Source organism: Anguilla anguilla, chromosome 15 (assembly GCF_013347855.1).
Source record: "Anguilla anguilla isolate fAngAng1 chromosome 15, fAngAng1.pri, whole genome shotgun sequence".
Taxonomy (NCBI): Eukaryota; Metazoa; Chordata; class Actinopteri; order Anguilliformes; family Anguillidae; genus Anguilla; species Anguilla anguilla.
Window position 1 is genome coordinate 7,626,404 of NC_049215.1, and position 22,597 is coordinate 7,649,000.

At 44.7% G+C, this 22,597-nt stretch overlaps 1 protein-coding gene across 6 annotated transcripts in view; it reads left to right on the forward strand.

The window, feature by feature from the left end:
• The first annotated feature begins 2,346 nt into the window (after positions 1 to 2,346).
• Positions 2,347 to 22,597, forward strand: part of LOC118214167 (formin-like protein 2) — a 64,358-nt gene continuing 44,107 nt past the window's right edge. For 4 of the 6 annotated variants that reach the window (XM_035393823.1, XM_035393826.1, XM_035393822.1 and 1 more), the window contains exon 1: positions 2,347 to 2,947. In XM_035393823.1, coding sequence (XP_035249714.1) covers positions 2,831 to 2,947 — 117 coding nt within the window. In that variant the 5' untranslated portion in view covers positions 2,347 to 2,830. The remainder of the gene's footprint in view (positions 2,948 to 22,597) is intronic. The other 2 variants (XM_035393821.1, XM_035393824.1) reach the window with 1 other exon arrangement.

Sequence of the window (22,597 nt, forward strand, 5' to 3'; positions counted from 1 at the left end):
TGCCTGTGTTTTAATTCATAAACTGACGGTACTGAAGTGTAGCATAATTTCAGAATTTCAAATGCATTTAGTCTATATATTTGGTTTTGACATAAGATAATGCACGTTCTGATTGCACATTTATTAGACGCAATGTGACCTCACAGACATTGCCATTGGCCATTTGGCTGCAGGACGTGAATTGGCCTTGCATTGTTTGAGTAGAGTGATGAGGTAAGCGCGGACCGTCTCTCTGGGTGGAACTCCAGACCATGCGCCCCATTATATCCGTGCCACACCTGAGCCCCTCTTTCTGCAGTTCCAGAACCGTGACACACTCTCCCTGCGTGTCCCAGCCAGCTGAGCCCAGGCCCCATCAGACAATATTAGCACAAGTCTGTCATTTGTTAATTCTGTCTCCTGGCCCACATGTCACTGTGTCTGTGTTCCTCTGCAGCTCCCACCCCCCACCCCCACCTCACCACTGCCTGACTCATCTACAGCAACCTGGGAGGGGGGGACATATAAACAGTCACATTTGATATGGGCACTATGGTGCATTTCTTTATCAACGCATCATTGCTAATAATGAGCTTTGAACTCTTTATGTCATAGGGTCAAGATAAGTAGCACCAGAGACAGAGATCTGTGTATGTCTGAGAAGAATGACGACGAGCACGCCAAAACAAATCAATACAGCGACAGCTAGACCTGACAAATATACAGAATTATAATGATAAGGTTATGAAGGCACAGTGTCTCGTGTGGAAGGCCTGATTTATTACTGGTTGTGTGACTGTGTATATTGTTCATAAAATTATTGGATTGTTTTCTCAGCTGGAATTGCAGTCTTACTACATATTATTGTGCTAAAAATGTCCGCAGTCATTTGAGAATTTCATGCTATCTGTTCCAGATGAAAGTATGGTTGGCAGAAATGTGATTTTTACACAGTTGAAATGGCTCTACCTTGCTTTCTTATATAAAGCTTGTTGTCAAGGAAATGACACATTACAGATTAATATTTCGTAAGGTCTGCGGCAGTGTTGGCTGATAGCTTTGTTTATAATGTGAAAATGCATGAGCTCAGCCTTGATGTGTGTGTGTGTGAGTGTGTGTGCATGTGCGAGTGCGAGTGTGTGTGTGTGTGTGCGTGTGCATGTGTGTGTGTGTGTGGATTGGTGGGCGGGTGGGTGGGTGGGTGTGTGTGTGTGTGTGTGTGCATGTGCGTGTGCGAGTGTGTGTGTGTGTGTGTGTGTGCGTGTGCATGTGTGTGTGCGTGTGTGAGTGTGTGTGCGTGTGCGAGTGCGAGTGCGTGTGTGTGTGCGTGTGCATGTGTGTGTGTGTGTGTGTGTGTGGATTGGTGGGCGGGTGGGTGTGCGTGTGCATGTGTGTGTGTGTGTGTGTGTGTGGATTGGTGGGCGGGTGGGTGGGTGGGTGCATGTGTATTCAGCCGTCATACAGTGCAGATGACGCCCAGTTGAATTGCACAGAATTCCCTCAAGTAACCACACATCTGTGGAGCCTCGGGGCTGAACTCTTCCCATTGACGTCATACATTCATAAGTTTGGGTGGATTCTACTGTCCTGAAAAATCCACAAGAAATGTACTTGTATCTCCAAGGTGTTTAACAAACAAAATTACGTTCAGTTACCATCATTTCAATTACAGTCCTTCAGTTGGCTAAGACTGTAAGGATTAGCGAATATTTCAGTATCATGATTTAAAAAAAAAAAAAAATTAAATAAAAACGTCTAGTGTTTTGATTTAGGCTCTCAAAATCCCCGGGGTCCCTTTATTAGTATTTTTTTTCTCAAACCTTTCAGACATCAGCCAACCAATACACTGCATAGGAGTCTATACTTTATTCTCATTGCATAACTATTCCCTGTTACTGTTAAAACACATTTTTTGTCCCCATCCTCAAATAAGTGATAATCGTATGTTATGTTTTATTTGTCTCATGCTTGTATCGAAAACAAATATGTTCAGGATCATGTAAATAATGCTAAATTTGTTTTCATATCAGGAACAGTTTTTCACGGGACCACTTTTTTCCCCTATATATACACATAGGCTAAACGACACCCTGAATCGTCTGCCAAGTCTGTGCGATCAAAATAATGTAGAACGTATGTTTACAAAAGTATATATTTATTTCTGGTACTTACAAGCTAATTTACTGATAGTATACCCCGCACTATTGTGGTAAACCAGTAAAAATAAAAAAAAATAAAAAAATTCCATGTAGCAGAATTCCGTCTGCTCCGAGAGACTGAATGCAACTGCAACTACCAGCATGCAACAAGACAAAGCATCACCTCCCCTCTCCTTCACGACGCCTTTGGCACGCCCTAGTGGGAGGCCAGTCTGAAAGGGCTCATTGTGTTGAATGTGAATGTAGAGTAAGCTGTATGGTGTGTGGATGCTGTGTACTGTATCGCTTGTCAGTACTGGAAGGATTAACCAGCTACACAGAGGACCGCTAAGCTTGAATCATGCACACCATCACCATTACGACAAACTGGGAGTGGTGCAGAAATTGTGCAAGATACGGATAGGAACACGTTTTATTTTGCTTCAACGCCTTGCTTGATTATTTCTTCACTGGAAATGAATGAAGATGGTCAGACTATTCAGAATTGTTTTGCTTGAATTAGATTGTTTTTAATACGTCTCGTTTTGCTGTCTTCGCCACGTTTGTTTTGCTGGAAGTGGGCTGGACTGGGACAAAACTGGAGAGTTCGCTAGAGGCATTCTGCCCAGGATTGATTTTTGTCTCGCTTTGATTTTTTTTTTAAGTCGAAGAGTAAGGCTGGAAATCTGCCATTCATACAGACTAGCTACAATATGGGGAACGCAGGCAGTATGGATTCTCAGCAGACTGATTTTAGGGCTCACAACCTGCCCCTGAAATTACCGATGCCCGACCCAGGTGAATTGGAAGAAAGATTTGCCATCGTTTTGGTAGGTTTGTCAGGTCATTTTTTCTAACGTTACTATTCTTTGTTTTCCTCACGTGACTTTACTAGACCTGTAGCTATATTTTTTCTCTCTCGCCCACTAGATGGTTAGCTACCGCTAGGTTTAATGTACAATGTCTATTGTGCGTGTGGTTGATTGGGTAGCTATGGAATCTCGTTTGCAAAAATGACTGAAAACATCGTTTGTTAATGGGTCTGGTTATTTGTTTTTCACGCTCGCTTGCGGTGTTTAGCTATTGAGGCATAGAACGAAAGGCAACGTTTTCCAGCTAACGATGCTAAGCAAGCTGTTTGCCACTTTGTTTTATTTTCAATTACGAGAAAATCAGATTATTAGCCAATTTATCAATCAAGATGTTTAAATAGAAAAAAAAAACCAATGTACTAGTTAGATAGCACAGTCCACTTCCATATCTACCTAATAATTGTCTTCTGGTTAATGCATCCCAGAATCTTTCCTCAGTGTCGGGGTCTGTCTGCCTGCATGGACAACCACATGGACTAAAGCTTATTTGCAGTTTTAAAAGCTTAGCTTCGCTGTCGTAGCTAACGAGCTGCATTTCTGATTTGGAACAGTAAATGTGTTTTCTGTTACCTTGGGTGGGTTGCAAATAAATTGCCTTGTTGATGTTGTACATAGCTGTTAAAATAGATTATATCGTGAAACAAAACTGAAATACAAAGAGGTAGCACCAACGTTATTAGCATTTTCCTTTAACCATTTGTTCAGGCCTAGCTTGCTACGAAGTGTGGCTGTTTGTGACAAAAGATCCCTGGCGAACCGTGGAACAGCGAGAGCAAGCATAAAAGAAATGCAGGGAAAATAGTGAAAATTAAATTTAAGAGAAAAACATTATTGTGCTTGGATTATGTGAAAGTACAGTCATTTTAAGCGTGGCTTAAACTTGGCTCCCTAGCAGTATGGCTTAAATATAACTATAAAAGCTATTTATAAATTTATTTGGAAAACTTTTTAATGACACAAAGCAAAAAGACAAACCCTTTGAAATGTTGATACGGTTCCAGCGGCTCTTCGGTATTTGACAAAGTGGGGCTTTAATAAATCGGTTTATCAAATGAATTGTCTGTTTTTACTATGTCCAAATGGAAATAAATAAAATTACAAGAGCGTATAGAACAAACAAACAAAAACTCTTGGCTGTATTTTATTTTTTTGTTATTGTAAGCGGCTTTGCACAAATAGTAATTAAAATAGCAACTGTGAAGCTTATTGTATAAAAGACTCTTAACTAGCTACAGAGAAACCTCCCTCTGTGAATTCCCTCTTCTGTGGGGTAAATAAGGGGGGAGTTGTTCATTATTGGCCCAGTGTCTGTGCATGTTTACATTCCGCGTATTGCACATAGCCCTGCGACCACCTGTGTTTACCCAAAGAAGCATCTGCACATTTGTCGTTAATTCTGTCCAATTTGAAGTCGCTCCGCGGTGGCATTTGACAGTGATTCATGTAACTTTGGTATCTGCGGCTACATTTAAACTCTTTTGACGGAAATATATATATTTTTTGCATTCAGTGCACATGTGTGGTTGCATATTTTGAAATTTAACCCTTGGAAGTAGCGTCTTTAGTTTTAAACGAGACCTGGGGAAATAAATTGGAATACCGTGTATCATCACTGTCATGTGTTCCCTGTGAATATAAAACGGGGACTTGGTAAAATTTAGCAAAATATAAAATTGGGCAGTGGGATGGGGCACCGCTATATCATGTGGCTGCTTCGTCCTGTACAGACGAACAGACGACGTGGACCCACGTGGATGGGAAAGCAGGGGAGGCCCAGTTTTATGAGGTCATGCAAATGTGGGTCAGACGTTGGTAGAGGCACCTAACGCACCATTGACTGCAGGCTACTCCTCCGCGGTTGAATCAAGGCTGTGTTAATTAACACTAAAATCTACACGAGGGAATACTGTGTGATCTCCATGGATGCATGTGAAATAGATTGAATTATTGAGGGGTATACAATCATCAAGATATAGGCTATTTGCACACACACACATATATATATATATATATATATATATATATATATATATATATATATATATATATACAGCTTTTTCCTTCATTAAAATTAAGTGTCTGCTGACTGCCAGTAGGGCTTTCCCAGACCTCTTAGTGAAGAATTTGCAGGTTTGCAGAAATTTTTAATACATCACAGTGGTTCGTAGGGGCTGCATGCCAGTGGCCCTCTACCACAGGGAACAAGTATTCAGCGAATGATGTCATTAACCGTCCAGGTTCTGGAACTTTCCATTTTATCTTGTCTGCTTTTTGAGCCATTGGCTTCTTGTCTGCTGTGGACTGTACGTTGCCTAAACACGGCATACAGTGAATGTGGGCAGGCTGATATGAACTGGCTGCGATATACTGCAGGAACGGTGGTCCCCGTTAAATCGATTTTGTTTGGTGTGTTGCTATGTTGTGTTGAGGAGGACTTTCCAAATGCGTTCTTTTCACTGTGTTTTATACGTTTTTCCCAGAGGAGAAATGTCAAACTTTGGTCCTGCAGGGCCACACCCCATCAGCTCACTAAAATAGCATCAGCCCTCGGAGCTAGGAGTAGTGGTTAAGGGAGTCGGGCTATTCAAGACTGTGATTAGCTGAATCATCTTGTGCTTTCAGGCTTTTGCTGGACAGGCATTCTGCAGAAAGGGTCCAGTCCGTGCTGTGTGAGACTCCGCTGGTCTTCACTGACGTGGAGACCGTGCGTTAGAAACTGCTGAGTGGTAGCACATGACTCAAGAGATGGCACGTGTGGAAACTCTAAGCCTCGGGCAGAAGGATGTCTTCACTCTTGGCAGACTGTACTCCCTGCCACATTAGGAGCGTTTACTGTATTAATTGCAGCACTTAGTGTTATTAAGGACTCTTAAAGGGCCGGCGCGGGTCCGTGCTGCCTGGTGACGGCTTCTCCGTTAAACGCCTCTGTGACTCTGCGCTGGGGAGTAGTATCATGTGACCTGACCTATTGCTCTACCGTCAGGGGGGCATTTTCCACTGTCGTTTAGGGCAACAGATATATTGAGCGTATAGGCTACGGTGGATTTGGTTTACCGTGATGCCGCGGTGTGTGAGTTTCACGCCAGTACCTGAGGGCTTTCATTTTTTGCACCGCACTTCAGTTTAAAAAGGGGAGGGGTCGGGCCACAGCTCAAAATCACCTACTGAGTGTCTGACTTCGTCTGTAGAGCACTGTCCTGGGTTCATTTGTGTTTCGAATGCTGAGGAACTACAGCCCAGTCAAAGGAAAGAAGAAAGCCCACATATTACATAAAGAAATCACTGCCCTGTATCAGTAGAGGATAGGCTGTAACTGAAGAACTCCCAAGTGCTGAAGGCCACAGTGCATCCTTTGACTACTGACTCGGTGGATTTCCTTTAAAGTGGAGGGAGCAGGGATACAGCTATACACTTAATTTATATTATTTAAAGATGATTTATTTTGTAAGGGGTTGTGCTGTTGTGGGCTTGGAATGGGCCCACCGTAGTCTGTAGGTTTTACTTTTTTTCCTAGAGTCGTGAACCACTTAATTTCCACTCTTTCCAGATCTGAGTATGGTGCATCTTGTGGAAAGCATCCTGAAAACTGGAGCTCAGGTTCTGTGGATAATCTCATATTTTTGTCATGGGTAGAGGAGAAAGGACTGTGTTTTTCCACAGAAAGTCAAAACCCTGTGTAGTGCTAAGGTTACTTTATAAAAGAAAGTGCTGGACATGCACAGAGAAGGTTTTGCATCTCTTTCCCCTCATGACTAAATATGAAGCACCAGCCTTGTGGTGATACTTTACTCTCATCAGAGACCTCTGTAGTGACAACAGATGGCATGCGTGATTACCTCTGACGTCACACTTTACTATTGCAGAGATTTGAAATTGTGGAAGAGTCATTGCAGTGTAGTAAAATATGGCTGGCACCGTACATCAAATTAAACGATCAAACCTTTTTATTGTGCGGAGTAGATTGCAGATGCATTTTCATTGAACGTTTGAAAACATTTACACTGTAACGTCTGCTTTTTTTTTTTGTAACATCTGGGTTTTTTAAATCCCCCTGCTCCCTCTGAAATGTCAGGTCTGTTTTCATTGGCAAGCTTCGGCATTCTGTAACTCTCTGCACGAAAGCAAGGGCTAACATGTAGCCTGCTGGATGCCTCCTCCCATCACCTTCATTTGATTGCGGTATTAAGATTATTTAGCCCGAGCGTTTTTGGCCTGTACGCTAGTCCGGCAGAAGGAGGTAGCCTAGACCCTGTGGCTCTCCAGTGACCGGGGTCTGGGACCCCTGCTTCGGCCATTTTGATTTATTTCATTGGATTGCCTTGACCCCATTTTCAGCGTTCTGTCAGCAGCACACAACATGTAGCCTCCTTGGGAGTGCTTAAAGTGGAGAACTCATGGGACACGTGAAATCTGAAAGAGGAACCTCTGATAAGCATTAAAAGGTCTTAGAAGCCATCGCACTATTCATTTGGATTTCTGCAATGAAGTTACAACAGCTTATGATGTATCAGCATATGTTTAAGCCTACTACAAATTGTCCTGCATTTATAACATTTAAACCATAAAAAGTTGCATGAAAAGTAAGGAAAAATCAATGTCATACAGCCTCAAGTGTGCTCTGACTGAGCACCGATTCTTTATTTCCCCAAGCTTCACATTTACACTATTGGATTAAATAAACACCAATTATATTGAGCCTACAATCAAGAACATCTTTGTCACTTCCCCACAAAGGTAGTTGTCCCTATTGCCTGAAATCTGTTAGAAATCGTTAAGATGGTTGCAGTTCATGACTTTTACCTCCCGGTAACCTGAGAATAAAGTATTGGAGAGAAAAGCAAGCTAATCAATCGAAGCCTGTTGGTGTTGTCTGAGCTGCAATACACAACTGAAAGCTTTGTCCATGTGCTGCAGTGGTCTGGAATATGTAGATTAATACAAGAAAGAAACTAAACCCTGTGATTTCTTTGCTTTTCCCGATGTGTCCCTGATCACCCCAGATTAATTAAAGGTATTTCCTAATTATTTATTTGCTGTGCGTATACATATGCCTGAGAACGAGTTTTCCCACTTGTGGGCTAATTAGCTTCTTCTGTAACAGTCCTGGGGGGCTGCAGTGTCTGTTGGATTTTCTGGCTTCCTTCCAATCAGGAGGCAATTGAGGCCTTGGAAACAAAGCGTGTGGACTCTATAGCCAATCAATGACTTTGTGATTTGAGTTTGAGAGCCCTGTACTACAGTATGAGTGTGAGGTACGCGGGTTCCCGTGAATGTTAGCGTGCCCTTGGCAAGTCTGATTGCTTTCCACTGTTTTAGTGCTGCACATGTGCTTTTGACATCAAGTGGGATATCAGAGGCTGTGCTGAATTAAGAAAATAAAAAATTAGTGACTCTGTGTCTGGAAATGTCATGCTTTGTTGCAGAAAGGGCTGAATCTGTGATCGTAAAGCTGTCCTTAGCTAGCCTATATATATATAGGCTATATATATATATATATGTATATATATATATATATATATATACACATATTACACTACCTAGGCTATGTTAAACCACATCTCAAACTGAAAAAGCAGTTAATGTTTTCAGACTCTGAGAAGAGGAGAGAAAGCGTGCGACCTTGACGATGGTAATGGAATGCAGGCTAATATCTTTTGTTTATTCTAATGTTGAGGCCATGGATTTTGAAGCAAACATAGCTCAATAGAATTTTCTTTTACCTACAGGTGCTGCAGTCTTTTGAGTTTGTCAGTCTGATTCGCTATCTTGGTTTAGTTTTTCGTCTAACCTGTTCTTTTTTCATAGTTCGTTTAGGCTAAATGTCACATGTCAACTGGCTATTCTATAAAAAAAATATAGATTAACAACAAGTGCATTATAATCATTTTATGGAGTATCAAACAAATGCTATCCTTCACATCACTACAGTGATATATTCTTTCATGTTTCCTGAGTAAAACCCCGTCATGGGTTTTTCTGTTGACAGTGCACTGGTTTGAACTGCAAGCTCAGGCTTCATATGAGGATTTGCTTCGTCGGTTGCCAGAAGCAGAAGCACAAGCCAGGCATTTGCTATCTTCTGACCAGCAGTGTGTTTGCTCAGAACTTGTCTCAGAATGTGTCACCAGCTTCATTCTGAATCATTGACAGTTAGCGTATCCATCGATGGAGGATTAAACGCTCCAGAGGATTAAACAAACAGTTTGTTCTTTACACTTTGGTCGTCCGAAGGCTCTTTTTCCATTAAGGACACGGATACGTGTAGGAATCTTAATGTAAAACCTGAGGGGGGGCGGCGAAAAGTAAGCTTGTGTTTGCATTTAATAGCCCCTTTCAGACAGGAGCGTGTCTATAAGCGCTGGCGTGGTTGCCATAGTGCCCGAGGCTCGACTGTTGGCTACCGGGTAAAGAATGAAATAGATGTCAGTTTGGGTGAAAGGAATAGGCGTAGCCTGGAGTGCTGTTGCCAGCTGCGTTGCCAATGGAATGTTGGAATGTTAGCCGTGTCTTCGTTTAGTATTGGGGTAACTTCAAAAAAAAAAACTTTTTTACCTTGTCTTCACGTAGGAAAGCAAAAACAACAACCATCTCACTTGTGTACTGTTGGGGTTGCTTTGCCAGAAGACTTGGCTGCGGTGTGTTTATGCAGCATAGCTGGTGTGTTACTTGTTCTAATGATTTTACTTTTTTCTCTCCCGTAGTTACTGTTGATACTAGGAAATATTTGAGCCGCTTAAAATACACAAACATGTTAAAATTTTATTGAGTATTGACTCTCAGTTTGATCGTGTCGTAAAAAAATGGCACGAAACACACTGACGTCAAAAAGGATCTTATCCATTGTTTGATCTTTATATTAACTCAGTTTTTTTTTCTCTGAAAGAGAGCACGTTGAACATGATGGCTGGAATCTAAAATACACTGGGTTCTTTGTTGCCTGTGTTTCAGGTTCACAAAAAGCACGTTAATAAAAAGCGGTAGTGGTTCTTGGCGATAGAGAACCCCGCTCACTCAACATGATCAGAGGGCATTCAAATCGGAGTGTGACCACACTGCCCATGTGCGTTCTTTAACGCCCGTTTGGCACTGTAAACGGTTATTTCTGTCTGTTTGGCATTTGTGTCAGTTGTCAACCATTGGAAAATACTCCTCAGTCTATGGTCTACAGTGTGAGTCACATCATGTGACCTGGAATGTGGCTTTTTCCAGTGGAAGATGACCCCCCCCCCCCATGAAAGCGTACATTCTCTATTACCAGACTGAGCGCGGGTTTCCAAAGGAAAGATTCTGCATCGGCCATCTTTAACACTGTTTCCCGCTTTTCGGTTAAGGCCACGCAACCCTACTAGCAGAGGACCGAAAGTCTGAGGCAATTAGGCCTATTGGGGCCTGAGCGCCATATGGAAACTGGAGGCTTATCTGCTGTTGTAGTTGGAGTTCTCTGTTGTCTGCCCAGATTATACCTAAGCTGCTTTGTTTAAAGGCTGCTAAAGAACCATGATTTTGTTCTCTTATATACCCCTCTGATTCTAGGCCCTTTTTTATACAGGCACCAGTAGTCCCTGTCCTACATCCTGCAATCACTGGCACATCTGTCAGTTGGATTCCCTTAAAGGTTTTTGGTTGGGTTTAATTACATTTGTCGTAATTCAATTAACTCATCTTTTTCTGCGGAAATTGTAGGCTAATAGCTTTATTACAAAGTTGTGTGTTTCAGCTGAAAATAGTAAAATTACTTAATGGGCCATTTGTAGTCCTTTGAGTAAGGAACATCTAGGCCATGTATAGGAATATCTAGCTCTGCATTTTAGCCTTGAATGCTGAATGGAGGTACATATCCTACAAACAATTGCTATTGTATGCTTACAGTGATAGAACATTCTGGAGTATCAGCATAATTGGATTACTTTGACCAGTTGAATGGTCTAACGTTACACACTGAAGAAACATCAGTGACAGCAGTTTGACTTCAGTGTTTCAGTAATAGAATACCGAAGTCTCCAGTCTGATGTTTTTGGCGTAAGGAGATGGCTTGAACCTTATTATTAGGGGAAAAGAAAAAAACTTTTCCGTTGTGGTAACATTTTCAGCACAGTCTGTTTTTTTTGAAAGATTAATTATGAATGGTCAGAGCTATAACTGTCTGGCTGCACACAGTGGGAAAGAGACCCCTGGTATGCTGCTAGAAACACGTTTATCAGGTACTGAATAAGTCATACCTTTCAGTGCTTTTGTTCGCTGTTTTGAATTAGCTGCTACCGCAAGATTTTTTTTTCTTTTTTAAATTGCATTTTCTCTGGTGTTCCCAGTAGTCCCTGTGGTTCTCAATGTATTAAAAATGAAGATTGTGTGTGCGTGTGTGTGTGTGTGTGGGTGGGGGGGGGGGGGGGGGGGGGGCGGAAGCAGGTCACATAGTGCTATGTGCTGAGTTGAGTAATTCTGCTCTAAATCTAGACCTCTTTAGAGTTGAGTAATCTCCGGTAAATGGATTTCTGTTGGGTTAGCTTTGTTTTGAGTATTTGATAACGTTGTTCGTGAAACGGTATCTGCGGAATTCTTACACGTACGTGGGCGTTTTTCCTGACGATAACCCTCTCCGCTGGTCTCGCGCTTGAAGTGAACGAACTGCGCGGGTTTACCGCGCAGTTCAGATTTCAGCGTTCCCAGATGCGCTGCGTCGGCTCGGGCATCCTGGAAGAGTTATCTGACTGAGTCTGGGAGACGGTCACGGGCGCGCTGTGCCGGGAAGGTCCTCGCGGACCCGAATGGCTGTTGGGAATGACTCCCTTTTTCCCAGATTTGCAAGGCTTGGCAAGCCTCGCGCGCTTCCTTTGTGCGGCTCACGGGCGACGGGGTCTTGCTCATTTTAGCAGCAGTGGGACGGGATGCAGTTGGCCGTGGGCTGGGCCCGACTGGCCGGGGTCCCTGGGCCAGCGGCCAGGCCGTATGGAGCGAGCGGCGTCTCGGGAGCAGTTCAGCGGGCCCTGAGCCATCGATGACGTTCGCTGCTGTCCAGATTTGTAGAGCTCTTCCTGCGCCCCCTTGCACGTTAGCCTCAGAGCTGTCTCAGGCTCTCTCACTCTGCACCAAACCGGCCGAGTTTATCTGTTTAGTTTTTACTATCTGCAGCGAGATGAGGTATGTTCGATCAGTTGTCCCTTACACAATGTTCCGCTGTTGCCATTGTTTTCTGTCCCGAGCAGATAAAGGATTAGTCATCAGGTTTTAGCGCGCGGCGGAGCAGGGCGGCCTTGGAGCACGGCGCGGTTTTCTCCTAGCCTAGCGTTAGCCCGCTCGGTGCCGCTGAAATTCGCGCGCGCTCGCGCCGGAGAGAGAGAGAGAGACGGGGATGGAGAGCGCAGGCCGCCCCCCTCCCCCCCAAAGCATTCTAAGCATTTCCATTGTCGACTGTTTCAGTAAAATCGGAACAATGGCTATTCTCCGGGGAGGGAGTGCATCGACGCGGGCTCGGCGCAGTGCAGGCAGCCGGGGGGAACAGAGCCCGTCTTATTCTGCGACAGACGGAGACTGGCACCGAACCCGAAGCCACAGGCCTCCGCCGCCCTTTCCAGAGGCCCGGGCCTGACGCGCGGAGCCCTCCGCATGCCGCGGTGAAGGCCGCCTTGTTTCCAGCGTTTGATTGAAGGGGCGACCGGCAGCGTTGTGTCGAAGCCCCGGGACGCTGCCTGGCTAATTAGCCAAACCAGCGAAAAACAAACTGTAAGCGAAGGGGGAAAAGGGCCAGGCTGAGTGTTTGGCAGCGATATCTAAAGCAGCTAAATATTGCTTCAGTCGTTGCGGGCATAGCGTAGCTCGAGGAGGGAGTGGATGCTAACGCTGTGGCTTCAAATGAAAGCTTTCACCGGCACCAACCTTTCGTTGCCCTTGCCGTACACGCTGGGGAAAAAAAACGTTGAGCTGAGAGTTTCCTCACTGGGCCTCTTGAACGCGAGGCTTCGTCTTCCTTATCGAGGCAGCTTCTCCCAGAAGCCCCCGCTTGTGGCGACCATGTGTGTGAGGCGCAGTACTTTTTGGAAGCCGTCACCGGGGGGAACGTGTGGACCCCCCTCGTTCTGCTGGCCCTGTGTCAGCGCACCATGTGGCATCCAGCCTCTTGGCGGTGGCTGAGAGGAGCAGTGTTGAAACCGTTGGGCCCTTTAAAGTGGTATTGTCATGCCATATCCCATTTGGGCACGCGCATTTTTCAGACGATTCTGGCATCTGATATTCCTCGATTTTCACGCAATTTGCGAAGCCTTCCGCTCAAGTGTCTGTTTGACGTGAAGTGGGATCATTAAGAACCTGGATGTCAGAGGTACTTTGGGTTGACGAGTCACTGAAGGGGCATTACTTCACCTCCCAGGGGAAAGCATAACGTCAACACTCCTAAAATTGAAGTTTCTTCATTTGCGCTGCGTTTTTATGCGCCAGAAATGCCCGTGTATGTGTTTGGCTTCATTTGTGCTGTTCTAATTTGTTGTATCCCCCCAGCTCTACCAAAGAGAATCTCAGCTTGTTGTCTGACGAGTGACAACTACTACACCCACCAATTAGTCAACATTTTAACGCCCATTTCCCACTGGCTTTGAAATTCATTAGGATTTTGCCGTAAAAAACAAGTTTGTATTGAGCCTATTGAAAAGAGAGGAAGGAAGGAAGTCTCACACATAATTTAACCTTACAAACCTGATTTGTAAGCACCTGGCACATTGAAGAGGACAGTAAGTTTTTTTTGTCAGTTAGTATAGGTAATTGAAATTATACTTCCATTAATGAATGTAGGCTCACTGCTTATTATTTACCATAAGAATACATTCAACCAGACGTAAATTTGAAACGACTAGTAAAGAGCGATAAAGCCAGATATTGTCAGAATATTAGGCTACATTCTTCCAGTTTCAGTCCAACAGAAACAAAAGGAAATGAACTAGAAAAACTCAGATGTTGTGAACACCCAACCAAGGAATCACCTCTAAAATTAAACAAGAACAACCCTTCTTCTCTAAGGCTCCGAAACCAAACTGAAAACGTTTTCCTCGGGCCATCATAAATACCTTAGCCAGCAGGGTTAGCGGATGCCTGGCCTGAATCGGTGATGTCGAGTTAAGGTGTGGGGGGGGGGGGGGTGGTCAGGCTCATTTATCACAAGAATATGGCTTAACTAAAAGCTGACACGGTTAATTATTAATTAAAGTAACCTCATTTTGTTGACAGTAGTCCAAAACAATACTATTATGAAAAGGTTCATGATTTTAGCCTCTTTTTAACGAGACCAAACGTGAATATGTTGAGAGTATGCAGTTCACCTCAGGTAGAGAATACCTCTACAAAAAAAATACAAAATTTACTCCTGCTTTCATCAACAGAGGTGATGTTTGTAGGCAGTAATGATTAAGTCCAGCCAAGTAGTGCAATCTCCACCTTCGGGCAAAATATTAATCCAGTGCGAGAAGGTCACACTGACCTCCACCTGAAACTAGAGCTGCCAGCAAAAGATGTAGATTCCACACTAGCCAGCCTCAACAGCCATTATCTACGTTATAGACTTTCAGTATCACAGATTGGTATTCAAACGTAAAATCAAAAAGGAAACCCCGATCCTTATGGTACTGTGTGGCCATTGTGGGCTCTGCCACGCCCAGAAATAGCTTTGTATTCCGGTGTCTCTTCAGAGGTGATTAAACTCTCTGGGAGGGGAGACGCCATGACACCTTAGATTTGTATGCATAGATAAGGGCCTCGGCGTGGCTTTTAATTGCCTAAGGACATTCCCTTTGGAGACTGTGGAGAGGACAGAGAGAGAGAAACCGGCTGCATTCTTACAGTCAGGTCAGCCGGAGCAGGCTACTCAACGACAAGCCAAATTGCACGGACCACGAACAAGTCCGCCACATAAAATTATATTGTCTCTCTCTCTCTCTCGAAAGCCATAATCTAAAAACTAAATGTCCAACGCTGCGCTAAAAAAAATATTGCCTGGCACTACGTCATAAAGAACCCTTTTAACAAGAAGGGTCCAAAAAGACATTGTGTGCAATATGCTTTACTGGCCGAGTCGGTAATGTATGGATGCTTTATGTCCTACGTTTTCTGTGCCTGGGCCAAGATGCTGAGCTGTAAGGGCAGCCCTTATTGCACGGGCCCCGCTGTCCTGGGACTCTTGGCAGGTGGAGGATGACGTGAGGCAGGGCAGTGTCTGTCCGGGCCACCCCGGTGCTGAACGCAGTGCGCGTCACAGAATCGGTGGTGTCACGGAGTCTCGCGGTACCGTAGCGTGCTGCTGCTCCGTCGTGGTGTGATCCTCAGTGCTGGTCCCATTGTGACAGTCTAGCACCTTATTTAGAGAGCCTGTGATGTAATCACAACTGGCACGGACTGAAAGCGACTCAGCTGAATTCTGCTGAGCTGAGCGTTCGGGCTAGTGTTATGCCTGTAGCCAGTTTTTAAATGCATTGACTTTTTAGACAAAGTCCATCCACCCTCCCCAATATAACACCTAGTAATGATGTAGATGCTAAAAGGTAATAGACCTTTATTTATGCTTTCTAATTCAAGGCAATGGTATATCGCTAGACTGAAGGTTTGCTGATGGAAATTGGGAGAAATTGATTTGAACTTTTTGCTTCCGTTGGTTTGGCTCCCAAAGCCAATCTGCCCGACATTTCTGTCTTCATATTGATTTCTGGGATGTTTTTAAACGGGCAGGATGAGTGCAGTACTGTGGAGTGCTCTGCAGGCAATACTGACTAAAAGGCAGGTGGAGGAATATAAAATTACCCTGAATAATTTCAAAGGAAGAAGAAAGGAGCCCCAGTGTGACTTTTGGTGAATCGGAGAACATTTTGTAGTTCACACGGAGGAGAATTTACCTCTGTTTGATATTGCGCTATCCGATAGCATGTCCTGCACTGTGTGATAAGCACAAAGAGGGACGCGGTAACATAGAGTTTTCTGTTTGCTTTATTCGTGAGCAGGGAAAGTCCTGGGTTTGTTTATGAGGGTGAGGGGCCTCACGTTCCCCGCTTTGCTCTATGGTTCAGCGTGCGGCCTTCCCTTCTCTGTTGCATCTCAGCTTTTTAACGAGCCTCCTCACTTCCAGCATCAGCTGTCCTGCCTCAGAGCCTGCAATGTAGGTTAATTTCACAGCCCCCCCCTCAGCCGTGAAGTGGGCGTTTCTCTCGGTGCAGTGAAAGTAGCCCGTGGCAGTCCGAACCCCCCCCGAATCCCCCCCCCCCCCGTCGGAGCCGCGGGGCGAGACGGTACGCGCGCGCTCTACCCCTAATGCATTGTGTCACCGCGAGGGAAAGGCAGCGTTGTGTCTGCGGCGCTCCCGGAACGGCGTTGCGTCCGCCCGGCTGCACCCGCGCTGAAATATTTAGGCGCGGGTCCCGCGGGCGGCTCTCTTCCCGGCCCCTAATTGAAGCGCAACCGTGGAAAAAAAAAAAAAGAAAAAGTCTCTCGGGACGTCCGTAAGCTTTTTTTTTTTACGAAGCGGCTCGAGTGAGAAGGCTTTGCCGGGGCCGGCGCTCTCGCCGGTAGCAGCGTCTGCAGAGAAAATGGACGGTCCCGGACGCATTAAAACGTGCTCCCAGGCCTCGCCCCGGCTTTGATAAAAGGCCCTGCTGACGGCTCCTTACCGACGCCGGAACAATGAGGCGATCTGTCGGGACAGGTCTGCCGGACGGAGGACTTCACTCCCTCCTCCTCGGCTCGGCACGTCACACGGGGCAACCGCGTTGTAATAAAGTTAGCTAAAGGTTTCTAGATATGGAGGGTTGCTTAAAAAAAAAGTTTCAAATCCTATTAGCCTGTCAGCCAGTTCAGATATAGGCTAAAAGAGCACCAGAGGGGCAACCGCGTTGTAATAAAGTTAGCTAAAGGTTTCTAGATATGGAGGGTTGCTTAAAAAAAAAGTTTCAAATCCTATTAGCCTGTCAGCCAGTTCAGATATAGGCTAAAAGAGCACCAGATTCAGCTAAAGTGCAAGCTTTGGCCTGAGTGCTAACTGTTGCGTGAAGCGGAACTCACTACATACTTGTTGTGCGAGTTGTGTAAAAGCGCATTTTTCCAGTATCACAGTTTGAGAGGACGACTGATGGGTTCCAGACAACTTTTCCTTTAGTTTTTTTCATATCTGAGGAAGTTTTTTTCTTTTTTTTGTTTTTTTTGTTTTTTGTTTTTGCAGCTGTTCTATAAAAGTGTTGGCAACACGTTCATGTTGAAAATGTAAAAGGTTGTGTGAAAAGATTTTTCTTGTACACAATTATTATTAGGCCTGTTATGATGATGATGATGATAATAAGACCTAGTTATAGAAGAAAAAACTCCTTAATGTTAGTTTGAAGAGGTTTAGTCAAACACATATTCAGACTAAGTGGAAGTTATGCCCATATTCCAAGCAAGTTTTCTGACCGACCTTATGTTCCTGCTTATCTCCATATTGGGAGGTGCTTCATTGTATGCACTGGAAAATTCACGTGTTCAAGTAACCAAACCACATGCCCAGGGGTGGATAAAAATACTGCCCCTGGAGTTCCTTTTGTCCTACTACCCTGGCCCACCAGCACCATGTCCAGCTGCAGCTCGGTTTTCCTGGTGGCCTCCCATCCAAGTAGTGACCAAGCTGTTGGGTGTATGATGTTCCCCTTTCTGTGCGTAAGCGTGTCCTAACCACTTCAGCGTAACTGGGCTTGAAGCATCCTCATTTGGTTGACCTGCCTCTTTGTCATGAATTAACCGTTCGTTGCCAGAATAACGTCTGATCGTCATTGTAGCCCACACTCCACCGGATAGCCTAAATATGGAACGCAAGCTTGTTGACCGAAAGGCCGCTTCTTCCGTTTTCCTGTTTCTGTAGTCTGACGCGTCCAGTTGACGTCGTAATTCGTCAGATGTCTCTAAACTTTAAATTAATCTCAACAGACTTCTTTCTTATGTGTTCAGAGAGCGAGAGAGAGTCGCGTAGCGGATTTCACCTGAACTGCAGGCTGCAGAACGGGACTGCAGAATGAAAGCAAGGCCGCACCCACAGCGCATCAGTCATTGGCCCCTCATAAAGAGATGACAGCGCGTTTTGCGCATTGTCCGAGATGCTTTGTGGTCCTCGGGCTGGCGGGCAGGTGTCAGGTGTCGGGGCTGAGCAGCGATACAGCGTCCTCAGGTTAATGGGTCCCGGGCTTTTATGTGAAATCCAGTTCCTTTTGTCAGAGATGAGCCCCTGGCTAGCGGAGCTGTCAGAGTCCGTTTGGAGGTGGGGATCCTACGGACTCCGCCCCTGGTTTTTGATAGGATACTGAAATCCAGCCGGGCGGCAGTATCCTGAGTCCTCCAGTCTGCTTCTGTGTGGGGTTCATCTGATATTCGCAAACAGCATCAAGTGTCCTTTTTTTTGTAGTGCCGGTTAGGATTTGAGCCTCATACACAGAGATTTATCAAGCTGTCTCAGGGAGGTCGTTTGGAATAAAATACGGGTTGTAAACAATCGGCCGTGTGACACGTAAAACACAAAAACTTTCATGACGTTGTCTGGACATTCCTCTGCTCATTGCCAGCTACCTAAAATAAAAAAAGAGCTGTTTGAGACGAAGAAAAAAAGCTTGTTTCCACGTTAACTAACCAGTGGTGGAAGAATAGTGTTCAAGAAAAGCATTGACCCAAATTTGGCCTGTTAGTAACTTCTCATTCATCAAATTGCTTTGGAAAATAGTTATGTACCCGACGAAATTAGTAATTTATAAACCACTAGCTACATGAGATAAAAGGCAACAATATACAACATATACATATACAACGACAATTAGAGTTAAGAAGAAGAGTTAAGAATGCTTTACAACATTGCAGGAATGTTGTAAAGCACTTGTCTCTGAGTTTTGTAATGCACTTGTTGTAAGTCGCTCTGGATAAGAGCGTCTGCTAAGAACCTATAATGTAATGTAATGTAATGTAATGAAGAAATCAGTTGTGGGCTCAGGGCTCATAGGCAACATTTTTTCCTTATTTTCATTGTGCATTCTGAGCAAGTTTGGCTATGCTTACTCGTAAGATTTACAGGTGGAATTAACTGGCTGATGATGGCTTAAAGCACTGAGCATTTTACTACTTCTTGGCATAAATCTATCTGTCAGTTGTCTAGCAAGTGGCCTTCCAGCTAGTGTCTAAAAGAGCTGGGTGACATTACTGTGCGCTGCTCCGACACCACGCGCTGTTCTACGGTTCTACTTCCCGTCTTTCTCACACTGTCAGAGTGAATATCGGTGGAAACGAACCCGGTGACATTTACCGCATCGTTTTACCGCATCACGTAGTTAAACGGCGTTGTAGCGGTGGTGATAATCCTGCTTTACCCCATTTCCCCTGTCATTAAATTCTCCTCCGCGGCACCGCTGCAGTTGTCACTCTTTGCCTGCGCTTCCTCGTAAAATTTGGAGCCGAGCCCTCATTGGTCAGGGGGGACGGGGCATCTGCGAGGGGGCGGCGCCGCCGCCCACGGCTCTCCGCGGCCAGGAATGCCGGTTTGGAACGCGCGCGCCTCCGCGCCCGTGGGCCTCGGCCGTACCGGCCTGCAGCTGGCCGCGCCGGAGACCCGGGGGCGGAGTCGAGCGCCGTTTAGGCGAAAGCGAAAACGGCTTCGTCTGGCGGGGCGGAGAGCCCTGTGGCCCTGGAGTGGGGATGCCGGGGGATCTGGGGACCCCCCCCAGCACCCAGCACCCCCCACCCCCCACCCCCCTGCCCGTGGGGCTCTGAGGCGGAGTTGTCTGAGCCCGGGTGCTCTTTACAAGCGTGAAAGGCGCCACAGGTGGGGCACAGTTTGGGCATGGAGGTGCACGGGTTCCACACCGTCTTCTCTCCTCTGTGTGTGTGTGTGTGTGTGTGTGTATACGTTTGCTGTTTTTATTTGCACTTTGTGAAGCACTTTGTGGCCCTTGTCCTTGAAAAGTGCAATATAAATAAAGTTTGCTTACTTACTTACTCTCATGGTCAGAATCGCCCTTTCAGTTCAAATCGCTTCAGTTTTATCTAGCCTATACACTGTAAAATGTTGATTAAAAATGTCCAGGTTTTTTTTTTTTCCTCCTCAAAACTCTGTCAAAGTCATTTAGACTAACGGCAGTAACTCATCATTTAACGGCCATCCCATAAAATACTGACAGGATTTCATAGTTTTCTTTCCCCTTCATGGAATAATTTTTCATTGGCCACATTGCTGCTGATCTTTTCACCGTTGTCTTCCAGGACTTTTATTTTTTTGAATACAGTATATAGTGAAATGCCATTCATGTATAGGTGGTTTACAGGGAGAACAGGGAAGGGACTGTTCCAGACATTGCATTACATTACAGCCATTTAGCAGGTGCTCTTATCCAGAGCGACTTACGCAATTCTTACATAGCGTTTACATTGCATTCATTTATACAGCTGGATATATACTAAAGCAATGCCGGTTAAGTACCCTGCTGAAGGGTACAATGGCAGTGTCCCACCCGGGAATCGAACCTGTGGCCTTTCGTGTTACAAGACCAGTTCCCTACCCATGCAGGGGGACACAGTGAGGAAGAAGCATCTTTCAGGACAGCTGTACACCACCACTGCACTGAGCACACTACTGCACACAACAATGGGGAAGTCAGCTGTGCGAACGCCATTGGTCGGTTTTTGTGTGCGGTGAGGATTGTTCCGGCTGCCTTTGAAGTGGCCTGACCTCTGCTCTGTGGCGCACATTCAGTTTCAGTTCGTTTTAATTGGGGTTTTGTCTTCGCTGCAAGGCAGTAAAGTGCAAAGGTCAAACGCAACTGCCCCATTGAAGTGCTCTCTATTGTTTCATTGTACCGACACTTCTGTACGTGCAGCTGAGGAACATATGGCCGTATGATGTCTGTTTACGTTTCCCAGACCGATAACCGTGTGGAACATGACAGTTCGCTTGACTTATACTTGTATGCTCTTTTATAATTCCACGTTACTGGACACTGAATACATATTGGGCCTTATTTGTAATTTGTGGAGACAGCCCCGTTGCACAATGCACCTTTGGCTTGGGTTGAACATTAAGGACGACATTAACCTGTCAAAGTGATTATGAGCTCGAAAGCGATGGAGATTGCGGCAGTAAATCTTTTCATATTTAATCATTGGCTAGCGCTGGCCTGTGTGCAATGCCTTATTTCCATTCTGACTACCAGAGCTTTATGGACCGTGTGTCAATGTCGAAAGTTTAGATAAATAAGCCTGCTAGTGCTCAGTCCGCAGGCTTCCTGTAGAGACGGAACCGCCGATGGCACCTTTACAGACCATTATGATTGGACTGTGGAAATTCTAGAATGTTCTTTCCATTCGCCAGACAGCGGAGCGGGTGGAAACGAACCCGTTTGTTTGTATAAATTTGGAATACGAGCAGGCATTAAAGCAAAAAGGCAAAAAGCTGCGAGTAACAGCTCCTGGATGTAGTCTCAGGCCTACATTACTGTTTGCAACAAATGTAACAGAACAATTCTCCTGAGCAGCATTAACAGATCTTCTACTCCAGTAGCAAGCTGAAGTGTTGCAATAGCAAGCGAGGCTATTGTACAGATATGGATGTAATTCTGTCCTCAAGTCACACATTTCAAAAACACTTGTGCGTTTTTATTTGGTAACATACAATAGGTGGGTTACATTACCTTTGATGTAGCCTAAGAGTATTCTCAGAATGTACTTGGACCAATAATCTTTGAAAAGATCTAAGTTCGAAATTCATATGTGTTTCAGATTTTTGACCCAGACTTTGGCAAAGACTGTTATCTTTTAAATCAAGCTCTGAAATAAGATTATTTAGAAAGAACTGGCAATCTTGCAAAGTGTGTGCTGTTTTGATAATGATGTGCCTAATACTTTTTTTTTATTTAAATCTTTGTATTTTTGTTTCATTTTGCTTTTGCATTTTATGTTTAGTTGTATCCCTTTTTGCATACTCTTTATTCATAAAGCACTCATTTGAAAATCACTTGTGTTATCCTCAGTATCTAAGTGAAATGCTGTACCGCAAGACTTGCTGTTGAATAGTTCCTCAGTCTTCTCTGAGGTCTAACCCGACACTGTCCGTTTTGTGCCGTGTATCATTTGGATGACTTCCTGTTTTGCCATTAAAAAGGGAGGCACTTTACTATTCTAATGCATTCAACGGATATTATAGCTTTTAAAGGGTATAAATATGCTGTTTTCTTTCCAGATTCCTCTGTGAAAAGATGAAGACTAAAATCAGCTTTTTGATAATCGGTTACAATTTTCGTTTTACTAGTGTTGGAAGTATTTTGACAGAAAGGATCTGTAACGAAGGATTTGTTATTGACATCCATAGTTTCTTATTAGTCTGTCTAATTTGGCCAAAGCGGTACCAGGGCAGGGACACTTGTTATCATGACCATAAGAGAGAAAGATTCATATAATGCAGTGTCAGGTCACTGACCAGTTTGAAGCAATTTAACCAGGTTGTATTTGCACTACTGACTTCAAAGTAGGTGGTTTCTTTCAAGAGTCGTTTCCCATCCACATGTCAAGCGCATGAGCACACAGTTGATCGCGAGCAGACGGCTATAGACAAAACCGGCGGGAGGGGGGGGGCGGGGGGGGCGG